Source organism: Gobio gobio, assembly GCF_949357685.1.
Source record: "Gobio gobio genome assembly, chromosome: 19".
Lineage (NCBI taxonomy): Eukaryota > Metazoa > Chordata > Actinopteri > Cypriniformes > Gobionidae > Gobio > Gobio gobio.
In genome coordinates, this window is record NC_137112.1 from 47,144,584 (window position 1) to 47,157,119 (window position 12,536).

Sequence of the window (12,536 nt, forward strand, 5' to 3'; positions counted from 1 at the left end):
TTATGGTGCATCTGAATGTGTTGTGATATTGTGAGTCTGTGAAACTGCACTGGTGTTTATGGTGTATCTGAATGTGTGGTGATATTGTGAGTCTGTGAAACTGCACTGGTGTTTATGGTGTATCTGAATGTGTTGTGATATTGTGAGTCTGTGAAACTGCACTGGTGTTTATGGTGTATCTGAATGTGTGGTGATATTGTGAGTCTGTGAAACTGCACTGGTGTTTATGGTGCATCTGAATGTGTTGTGATATTGTGAGTCTGTGAAACTGCACTGGTGTTTATGGTGTATCTGAATGTGATATTGTGAGTCTGTGAAACTGCACTGGTGTTTATGGTGTTTCTGAATGTGATATTGTGAGTCTGTGAAACTGCACTGGTGTTTATGGTGTTTCTGAATGTGATATTGTGAGTCGGTGAAGCTGCACTGGTGATTATGGTGTATCTGAATGTGATATTGTGAGTCTGTGAAACTGCACTGGTGTTTATGGTGTATCTGAATGTGATATTGTGAGTCTGTGAAACTGCACTGGTGTTTATGGTGTTTCTGAATGTGATATTGTGAGTCGGTGAAGCTGCACTGGTGATTATGGTGTATCTGAATGTGATATTGTGAGTCTGTGAAACTGCACTGGTGTTTATGGTGTATCTGAATGTGTGGTGATATTGTGAGTCTGTGAAGCTGCACTGGTGTTTATGGTGTATCTGAATGTGTGGTGATATTGTGAGTCTGTGAAACTGCACTGGTGTTTATGGTGTATCTGAATGTGTTGTGATATTGTGAGTCTGTGAAACTGCACTGGTGTTTATGGTGTTTCTGAATGTGTTGTGATATTGTGAGTCTGTGAAACTGCACTGGTGTTTATGGTGTATCTGAATGTGATATTGTGAGTCTGTGAAGCTGCACTGGTGTTTATGGTGTATCTGAATGTGATATTGTGAGTCTGTGAAGCTGCACTGGTGTTTATGGTGTATCTGAATGTGATGTGATATTGTGAGTCTGTGAAACTGCACTGGTGTTTATGGTGTATCTGAATGTGTGGTGATATTGTGAGTCTGTGAAACTGCACTGGTGTTTATGGTGTATCTGAATGTGTGGTGATATTGTGAGTCTGTGAAACTGCACTGGTGTTTATGGTGTATCTGAATGTGATATTGTGAGTCTGTGAAACTGCACTGGTGTTTATGGTGTATCTGAATGTGTGGTGATATTGTGAGTCTGTGAAGCTGCACTGGTGTTTATGGTGTATCTGAATGTGTGGTGATATTGTGAGTCTGTGAAACTGCACTGGTGTTTATGGTGTATCTGAATGTGTTGTGATATTGTGAGTCTGTGAAACTGCACTGGTGTTTATGGTGTTTCTGAATGTGTTGTGATATTGTGAGTCTGTGAAACTGCACTGGTGTTTATGGTGTATCTGAATGTGATATTGTGAGTCTGTGAAACTGCACTGGTGTTTATGGTGTATCTGAATGTGTGGTGATATTGTGAGTCTGTGAAGCTGCACTGGTGTTTATGGTGTATCTGAATGTGTGGTGATATTGTGAGTCTGTGAAACTGCACTGGTGTTTATGGTGTATCTGAATGTGTTGTGATATTGTGAGTCTGTGAAACTGCACTGGTGTTTATGGTGTTTCTGAATGTGTTGTGATATTGTGAGTCTGTGAAACTGCACTGGTGTTTATGGTGTATCTGAATGTGATATTGTGAGTCTGTGAAACTGCACTGGTGTTTATGGTGCATCTGAATGTGTTGTGATATTGTGAGTCTGTGAAACTGCACTGGTGTTTATGGTGTATCTGAATGTGATATTGTGAGTCTGTGAAACTGCACTGGTGTTTATGGTGTTTCTGAATGTGATATTGTGAGTCTGTGAAACTGCACTGGTGTTTATGGTGTTTCTGAATGTGATATTGTGAGTCTGTGAAGCTGCACTGGTGTTTATGGTGTATCTGAATGTGTTGTGATATTGTGAGTCGGTGAAGCTGCACTGGTGTTTATGGTGTATCTGAATGTGTTGTGATATTGTGAGTCTGTGAAGCTGCACTGGTGTTTATGGTGTATCTGAATGTGATGTGATATTGTGAGTCTGTGAAACTGCACTGGTGTTTATGGTGTATCTGAATGTGTGGTGATATTGTGAGTCTGTGAAGCTGCACTGGTGTTTATGGTGCATCTGAATGTGTTGTGATATTGTGAGTCTGTGAAGCTGCACTGGTGTTTATGGTGTATCTGAATGTGATGTGATATTGTGAGTCTGTGAAACTGCACTGGTGTTTATGGTGTTTCTGAATGTGATATTGTGAGTCTGAAGCTGCACTGGTGTTTATGGTGTTTCTGAATGTGATATTGTGAGTCTGTGAAACTGCACTGGTGTTTATGGTGTTTCTGAATGTGATATTGTGAGTCTGTGAAACTGCACTGGTGTTTATGGTGTTTCTGAATGTGATATTGTGAGTCTGTGAAACTGCACTGGTGTTTATGGTGTTTCTGAATGTGATATTGTGAGTCTGTGAAGCTGCACTGGTGTTTATGGTGTATCTGAATGTGTTGTGATATTGTGAGTCGGTGAAGCTGCACTGGTGTTTATGGTGTATCTGAATGTGTTGTGATATTGTGAGTCTGTGAAGCTGCACTGGTGTTTATGGTGTATCTGAATGTGATGTGATATTGTGAGTCTGTGAAACTGCACTGGTGTTTATGGTGTTTCTGAATGTGATATTGTGAGTCTGTGAAACTGCACTGGTGATTATGGTGTATCTGAATGTGTGGTGATATTGTGAGTCTGAAGCTGCACTGGTGATTATGGTGTATCTGAATGTGTGGTGATATTGTGAGTCTGTGAAGCTGCACTGGTGTTTATGGTGTTTCTGAATGTGATATTGTGAGTCTGTGAAACTGCACTGGTGTTTATGGTGTATCTGAATGTGTTGTGATATTGTGAGTCTGTGAAACTGCACTGGTGTTTATGGTGTATCTGAATGTGTTGTGATATTGTGAGTCTGTGAAACTGCACTGGTGTTTCTGAATGTGATATTGTGAGTCTGTGAAGCTGCACTGGTGTTTATGGTGTATCTGAATGTGATATTGTGAGTCTGTGAAACTGCACTGGTGTTTATGGTGTTTCTGAATGTGATATTGTGAGTCTGTGAAACTGCACTGGTGTTTATGGTGTTTCTGAATGTGATATTGTGAGTCTGTGAAGCTGCACTGGTGTTTATGGTGTATCTGAATGTGATGTGATATTGTGAGTCTGTGAAACTGCACTGGTGTTTATGGTGTATCTGAATGTGATATTGTGAGTCTGTGAAACTGCACTGGTGTTTATGGTGTATCTGAATGTGTGGTGATATTGTGAGTCTGTGAAACTGCACTGGTGTTTATGGTGTATCTGAATGTGTGGTGATATTGTGAGTCTGTGAAACTGCACTGGTGTTTATGGTGTATCTGAATGTGATATTGTGAGTCTGTGAAACTGCACTGGTGTTTATGGTGTATCTGAATGTGTGGTGATATTGTGAGTCTGTGAAGCTGCACTGGTGATTATGGTGTATCTGAATGTGATATTGTGAGTCTGTGAAGCTGCACTGGTGTTTATGGTGTATCTGAATGTGATATTGTGAGTCTGTGAAGCTGCACTGGTGTTTATGGTGTATCTGAATGTGTTGTGATATTGTGAGTCTGTGAAACTGCACTGGTGTTTATGGTGTATCTGAATGTGTGGTGATATTGTGAGTCTGTGAAACTGCACTGGTGTTTATGGTGTATCTGAATGTGTTGTGATATTGTGAGTCTGTGAAACTGCACTGGTGTTTATGGTGTATCTGAATGTGTTGTGATATTGTGAGTCTGTGAAACTGCACTGGTGTTTATGGTGTATCTGAATGTGTGGTGATATTGTGAGTCTGTGAAGCTGCACTGGTGTTTATGGTGTTTCTGAATGTGATATTGTGAGTCTGTGAAACTGCACTGGTGTTTATGGTGTATCTGAATGTGATATTGTGAGTCTGTGAAACTGCACTGGTGTTTATGGTGTATCTGAATGTGATATTGTGAGTCTGTGAAACTGCACTGGTGTTTATGGTGTATCTGAATGTGATATTGTGAGTCTGTGAAACTGCACTGGTGTTTATGGTGTATCTGAATGTGTGGTGATATTGTGAGTCTGTGAAACTGCACTGGTGTTTATGGTGTATCTGAATGTGATATTGTGAGTCTGTGAAACTGCACTGGTGTTTATGGTGTATCTGAATGTGATATTGTGAGTCTGTGAAGCTGCACTGGTGTTTATGGTGTATCTGAATGTGTTGTGATATTGTGAGTCTGTGAAGCTGCACTGGTGTTTATGGTGTATCTGAATGTAGGGCTGTGCAATTAATCGAATTTCGATTTCGATTTCGATTTTGCCTCCCAACGATCACCAAAATAGTACAATCGAGAAAAAACGATTATTTTGCCTGCGTTCTGAATGAAACGCGCATGCGCTCATCCGCCCCTCCCGAAGCCACAAACTTTCTCAGATCGGGAGTCTCGTGTGCATATCATCCGCTGGAATTTAAAAACTCGGCGCGAGTAAAGATGGCAGAAGGAGGGCAGTTACAGCAGCGTTTGGTGAGCAAAAAAGGCAAAACCAACTCCGTTGTCTGGGAACAGTTTGGCTTCGAGGAATCAGACGACGAGCAGAAACATGCTACGTGCAAGATTTGCTACATGGTAGTGGCTGCAACGCAAGGGAACATCACGAATTTGTTTAACCACTTGAAAATTAAACACAGAGTGACCTATGACAATCTAATAAAGAAACAAAAACTGACGAGAGCAGGGGTGCCGTGTAAACGTCCTTTTTTCCCCTCATATTTTTCAAATAATTCTCTCTTTGTAAACTTTGTTCAATGCATGCGAGTGCTGCCGTATGTTTGAATATGACCAGTCGTTTTCACCGTCATCACCCGGGTTTAGTGCCAGAAGACGCGAATGAGAAGCCGCGCGCGCTGTGAGAAAATGTGTCTCTGTGCCCTCATCCGAGAGCGCGCACACGTCTCTCAGCGCGCAAATATTGAGTTCTCTTTCAAGTCTTGCTCTTGAACGGACAAACTCACACAAAACGTATGTCAACATGTCCATCTTGATGAGTATCCTAGCAGACATAGTCTGTGCCTTGAGTAAACTTTATACAGTCGATAAAGACGACGCATATCCGATCCGGATTGAATAGCTTTTGTAAGTTTAATAGGATTCATCTTTAATTTATGCACTCAAATATGCAATGTTATTTTACATTTGAGACATTTCTGTACCTGAAAACTAATGTTAGACGTACCTGAAAAGCATATCTAGCCGAACCATATTGTTGATCTTATTTATTTGTGATTATCATTTTTACGTGAATACTTTTATACTTTGATTTGAATATATGTTATATTATTTATTTTAATAGTTCAAAAAGTACAACAAATGTTACAATTTCAATTGAATTGTTGAAAGGTGTATTTTTAATAAATACAACACATTCCCAAAGTCATGTGAAATAATCGTGTTACATAATCGTGATTTCAATATTGACCAAAATAATCGTGATTATGATTTTTTCCATAATCGAGCAGCCCTATCTGAATGTGTTGTGATATTGTGAGTCTGTGAAACTGCACTGGTGATTATGGTGTATCTGAATGTGTGGTGATATTGTGAGTCTGTGAAACTGCACTGGTGTTTATGGTGTATCTGAATGTGTGGTGATATTGTGAGTCTGTGAAACTGCACTGGTGATTATGGTGTATCTGAATGTGTGGTGATATTGTGAGTCTGTGAAACTGCACTGGTGATTATGGTGTATCTGAATGTGATATTGTGAGTCTGTGAAACTGCACTGGTGTTTATGGTGTATCTGAATGTGTGGTGATATTGTGAGTCTGTGAAACTGCACTGGTGTTTATGGTGTATCTGAATGTGATATTGTGAGTCTGTGAAACTGCACTGGTGTTTATGGTGTATCTGAATGTGATATTGTGAGTCTGTGAAACTGCACTGGTGTTTATGGTGTATCTGAATGTGATATTGTGAGTCTGTGAAACTGCACTGGTGTTTATGGTGTATCTGAATGTGATATTGTGAGTCTGTGAAACTGCACTGGTGTTTATGGTGTTTCTGAATGTGATATTGTGAGTCTGTGAAACTGCACTGGTGTTTATGGTGTATCTGAATGTGATATTGTGAGTCTGTGAAACTGCACTGGTGTTTATGGTGTATCTGAATGTGATATTGTGAGTCTGTGAAACTGCACTGGTGTTTATGGTGTATCTGAATGTGATATTGTGAGTCTGTGAAACTGCACTGGTGATTATGGTGTATCTGAATGTGTTGTGATATTGTGAGTCTGTGAAACTGCACTGGTGTTTATGGTGTATCTGAATGTGATATTGTGAGTCTGTGAAGCTGCACTGGTGTTTATGGTGTATCTGAATGTGATATTGTGAGTCTGTGAAACTGCACTGGTGTTTATGGTGTATCTGAATGTGATATTGTGAGTCTGTGAAACTGCACTGGTGTTTATGGTGTATCTGAATGTGATATTGTGAGTCTGTGAAACTGCACTGGTGTTTATGGTGTATCTGAATGTGATATTGTGAGTCTGTGAAACTGCACTGGTGTTTATGGTGTATCTGAATGTGATATTGTGAGTCTGTGAAACTGCACTGGTGTTTATGGTGTATCTGAATGTGATATTGTGAGTCTGTGAAACTGCACTGGTGTTTATGGTGTATCTGAATGTGATATTGTGTGGTGTGTTGACAGACTGCAGTGTGAACCGGTTCGGGCCGGACTGCGCGCTCGCCTGCGAGTGTGAACACGGAGCTCAGTGCGACCGCAGAAACGGACGCTGTGTGTGTCTAAACGGCTGGATTGGGCTCACGTGCTCAGAACGTAAAGTAGTGTTTATTGTTCTGCTGTATATATTGGAGAATATTATGTAATATAATCAGGGTTTAATATGCACATTTTCACTCACCAGTCAATTTAGCTGCTACATTCTCAACTTCTACTAGCCAAAACAAAAATGCGCATTTTAAACAAAAAAAACAAAAAAATATTTGTGTAAATATATATACACCGATCAGGCATTACATTATGACCAGACAGGTGAAGTGAATATCACTGATGATCTGTTAGTGGGTGGGATATATTAGGCAGCAAGTGAACATTTTGTCCTCAGAGTTGATGTGTTAGAAGCAGGAAAAATGGGCAAGTGTAAGGATTTGAGCGAGTTTGACAAGGGCCAGATTGTGACGGGTCAGAGCATCTCCAAAACTGCAGCTCTTGTGGGGTGTTCCCGGTCTGCAGTGGTCAGTCTCTATCAAAAGTGCTCCAAGGAAGGACCAGTGGAGAACCGGCCACAGGGTCATGGAGGACCAGTGGAGAACCGGCCACAGGGTCATGGAGGACCAGTGGAGAACCGGCCACAGGGTCATGGAGGACCAGTGGAGAGCCGGCCACAGGGTCATGGAGAACCAGTGGAGAACCGGCCACAGGGTCATGGAGGACCAGTGGAGAACCGGCCACAGGGTCATGGAGAACCAGTGGAGAACCGGCCACAGGGTCATGAAGGACCAGTGGAGAACCGGCCACAGGGTGATGGAGGACCAGTGGAGAACCGACCACAGGGTGATGGAGGACCAGTGGAGAACCGGCCACAGGGTCATGAAGGACCAGTGGAGAACCGGCCACAGGGTGATGGAGAACCAGTGGAGAACCGGCCACAGGGTCATGAAGGACCAGTGGAGAACCGGCCACAGGGTGATGGAGGACCAGTGGAGAACCGGCCACAGGGTCATGAAGGACCAGTGGAGAACCGGCCACAGGGTCATGGAGGACCAGTGGAGAACCGGCCACAGGGTCATGAAGGACCAGTGGAGAACCGGCCACAGGGTCATGAAGGACCAGTGGAGAACCGGCCACAGGGTCATGGAGGACCAGTGGAGAACCGGCCACAGGGTCATGAAGGACCAGTGGAGAACCGGCCACAGGGTCATGGAGGACCAGTGGAGAACCGGCCACAGGGTCATGAAGGACCAGTGGAGAACCGGCCACAGGGTCATGGAGGACCAGTGGAGAACCGGCCACAGGGTCATGAAGGACCAGTGGAGAACCGGCCACAGGGTCATGGAGGACCAGTGGAGAACCGGCCACAGGGTCATGAAGGACCAGTGGAGAACCGGCCACAGGGTCATGGAGGACCAGTGGAGAACCGGCCACAGGGTCATGAAGGACCAGTGGAGAACCGGCCACAGGGTCATGGAGGACCAGTGGAGAACCGGCCACAGGGTCATGAAGGACCAGTGGAGAACCGGCCACAGGGTCATGAAGGACCAGTGGAGAACCGGCCACAGGGTGATGGAGGACCAGTGGAGAACCGGCCACAGGGTCATGAAGGACCAGTGGAGAACCGGCCACAGGGTCATGAAGGACCAGTGGAGAACCGGCCACAGGGTCATGAAGGACCAGTGGAGAACTGGCCACAGGGTCATGGAGGACCAGTGGAGAACCGGCCACAGGGTCATGAAGGACCAGTGGAGAACCGGCCACAGGGTCATGAAGGACCAGTGGAGAACCGGCCACAGGGTCATGAAGGACCAGTGGAGAACCGGCCACAGGGTCATGAAGGACCAGTGGAGAACCGGCCACAGGGTCATGGAGGACCAGTGGAGAACCGGACACAGGGTCATGAAGGACCAGTGGAGAACCGGCCACAGGGTGATGGGCGGCCGAGGCTCATTGATGCCCGTGGGGAGTGAAGGCTGGATCAAACAGACGAGCTACTGGAGCTCAAACTGAGAACTGGACCACGGAGTAGAGCTCTTCATTCCCGCGGCTCTCCCACAGGACCCAATCAGTTTTCTTGTGGCACAGGAGTAACTCTGGTGTACTTTGGATGGGAGTGGGCGGTCAGACAATAGCCCGGCTGCTCCCGACATCGTTTGACAACAGGGTGAACGCGCTTGAAGTGAACAAAACTTTCTGCAATGGTGGCGTTCACACATATTGCCAGGTTCAGGGCAGGGAACTGGGAACTAAGTTCAGTGCATCCCTTCCACAAGAGCACCTTCAGACTTTGTGGTGGGATTTTGGAGGAGACGTTCGGTAATGAAACCGTCACCAGTCAACGACATTCTGTTTTTGCATGGATATTAAATGTTTTAATTTTGCAGTAGCATTAGCTAGTAACAGTATTTTTATTTGTATTTTTGGCTTATAATTTTGAGTGACGGATGTTGTATTTGATTTAGCCTATTTTTCTCTGTGACATTTTTTAGGGTGTTGACAGTATCATAAGACAATGTTTTTTTATAAATTATTGTACAGCCAACATTTTATATTTGTTATCCCAGTCACTCACTTTCTTTAGGGGTAATTTAAATCTGGAAATGAGGTCTAAATTTTGTGGGTGACTTAGCAGGAACGGGGCGAGAAAAGCCCAGTCCTGCACAGACCTCTACCACGGAGCAATGGAAGAAGGCGGCCTGGTCTGATGATCACGTGGATGAACGGGTGTGTGTGTGTGTGTGGCTTACCTGGGGAACACATGGCACCAGGTGCATTATGGGAAGAAGGCGAGCCGGCGGAGGCAGAGATGCTTTGGGCAATGTCCTGCTGGGAAACCTTGGGTCCTCCATCATGTGGATGTTACTTTGACACGTCTCACCTACCTCAGCATCAGGTGATACCACAGCACCTTCAGGGGTCTAGTGGAGTCCATGCCTCGACGGCTCAGGGACCAACACAATATTAGGAAGGTGGTCATAATGTTATGCCTGATTGGTGTGTATACGCGTGTATGTATATTTTTTCTATATATATTATATATATATATATATATAAAAATAAAAAACATGTTACTTAGTTTTATATTTTCCATTTTCATTGAAGTTTTGGTAAATGTGTTGTCTTTTTGTAATTGTTTATATTTTCTATAGTTATTTTTACACTTATAAGGTTTAACAGTTTGTTAGTTATTATATTAATAACTATAAGCAATACATATGTTACAGTATTTATTCATCTTTAACATTGGTTAATAAAAATAGCCATTCATGAGGTTTGATAATGCGCAAGTAAATGTTGAAATTAAGATGAAGAAATGCTCTAGAAGTGCAGTTTATTATTAGTTCATGTTAACTTATGAAACTTTATTGTAAAGTGTTACCATTTTTATTCAGTAATTTACATTGTCATTTTTATTTCAGTTTTAGTTAACACGATAAGGTTTCATTAGTTAACATTAAGAATTTATTAATCCTAGTTAATCCTAGTTACATACATTTAACTAACATCAAAACATTGTACAACATTTATTAAAGATTGTTCACCTTTTGTCTTTTAATTAATGTTTACTTTATTTCAAGTATCAACAAAGTAGTTTTATGGTTTGGTTAACTATAATAACCCTGATATAATATATGAAGTAATGCAATACTTGTTGAATATGATTTGAATGGTTGTAATTGTGTTTTTGTAGGTGGAGCTCCAGAGCTCGACTCCAGAAGTGTAGAAGAGAGTCAGTCTCAGCTCAACTCATCATAGCGCACACACACACACACACACAGAAGCAGGAGTGTGTTTAAGAAGTGTGTGAACAGAGAGCGCAGGTCGTCATGTTGGCTGTGCACGAGCGGCGATCATGTTCAAACACACAGATGCACTTTATCCACCGCAAACACGTTCATACTTGAGCATTCATCGTTTGTTTCAGGGTATTTTAATATCGTCCGTGTTGAAGTACAGTTGTGATATGATTCACGTTTGACAGGAGGAAAGTGCCTTTTTACATTTAGATTGTAGCGATTGCATTTCTCAAACCCGTCCCAGATTATGCCACTCATTGATAAACACCACATCTGTGTGAGGTCAAGATATTGAACTGTACATGAAGTGACAGAACTGGTGCTATGATGCCCTTTTATTAAAGGAGGGCCTGTGTGTGGAATATGTTTATATTAGAAAACATCGGGATTTGTTCCATCGTTTCATTTTCTGTTTAGCGTTTGATTATTTTGTATAAAGTTTGAGTTATTTATACATTTTGTACAATATAGTATTGTAAATGTTATGCAAACTCTTTAATGTGTGACCCTCTTATAGAAAGTTTACCCATGCCCAAAAGTTAATTCTGGAATTGTATTATTTAAGAAAGTATGTGTTATGATGCATAATTGTCAAAGAGTGGAGTCCGTTTTTTAATGCATTGTGAAACATTTTTCAGAATAAAATCTTAATTGTCATTTTCTACTTTTAACAGTGAATTTCTACTTTAAAGAACGATGTAGGATGTCCCAAAAATAACATTTTCTTGAGATTGTGCTTAAGACAAAAATCACTCCAAGATGGCTAGTAAATTTCACAAATAACTGCAAAGAAACGCGGTAAATAACGTGTGTGTGGAGCACATCCAGAGGTGGACAGTAACGAAGTACATTTACTTAAGTACTGTACTTAAGTACACTTTTTGAGTATCTGTACTTTACTGAAGTATTATTTTTTAGGGAAGCTTTTACTTTAACTTCACTACATTTGAAAGACAAATATCGTACTTTCTACTCCACTACATTTCTATCAAGATCCTCGAAGTCAAAAGTCGTTTCTGTAGCAGCTTTGCAAGTCAGTGGATGATTTTTTTTCTTCTTTAAAAGTGTTTTTTTTTTTTTTTTTGCAAAATGTAAATGTCTGGGAGAAAGAGAAGCATAGACATATGGATGAATCTGAAAAAGCATGATGAAAGAGCTCAGTTCAGTCTCTTTTGTTGTGCCTCTGAGATGCCAGAGTTCGAGTACTGAACTGAATAGAGCTTTCTTTTGTGTTTTTTTCGCACTTAAACAGACCAATACACACAAAATGTCACAATTGTCATTTTGGAAAGTATTCACCTAAAAACAAAGTTGATTATGTCTCAAGTGAACGTAAACAGTTGTGGGAATATCAGATGTGTATCAGTGTGTAGGATTTGTGCATTCAGCCTTAAAGTGACAGCAGCTTTGTAACATTTAAGTATTTAAATTAGTTCAAGGTGGTCGTATGCTAGCATGTTGAACCATGATGGCATAGCGTGCATTTATACAACAATGCAACAATAATGAAATAATGCATTGACATAAAAAAGGAAATTTACTTTTCATACTTAAGTACTTTTAAAAGCAAGTACTTCTGTACTTTTACTTAAGTAAAAATAGTTTTTAACAACTTTCACTTGTAACAGAGTAATATTTGACAAGTGGTACTTTTACTTTTACTCGAGTAATGGAGTTGTGTACTTTGTCCACCTCTGAGCACATCGGACATGTGATTTGTGCTTCAAATGTATAGTAGTGTCCGCTTTAATTGGGAAAAATGTAAAGGATGTACGGTTTTCTTATCTGAAGTCTATATTTAGGGATAAGATCTTCACCACGCCCTTCAACGATGACTGTAAAACTGAACGTTGATGTTTGCGATCGGTCTGCACGTTTCATAACGCTGTAATTTAGTGATTCATCTGTAACCCACTGACC

The 12,536-nt window shown here is 41.6% G+C and overlaps 1 protein-coding gene across 1 annotated transcript in view; it reads left to right on the forward strand.

The window, feature by feature from the left end:
• Positions 1-11,279, forward strand: part of megf6b (multiple EGF-like-domains 6b) — a gene marked incomplete at its 5' end in the record, with an annotated part of 177,685 nt that extends 166,406 nt beyond the window's left edge. Inside the window, 2 exons of the mRNA XM_079845375.1 lie at positions 6,793-6,921; positions 10,511-11,279. Coding sequence (XP_079701501.1) covers positions 6,793-6,921; positions 10,511-10,575 — 194 coding nt within the window. The 3' untranslated portion in view covers positions 10,576-11,279. The remainder of the gene's footprint in view (positions 1-6,792; positions 6,922-10,510) is intronic.
• Between the last annotated feature and the right edge of the window lie 1,257 nt (positions 11,280-12,536).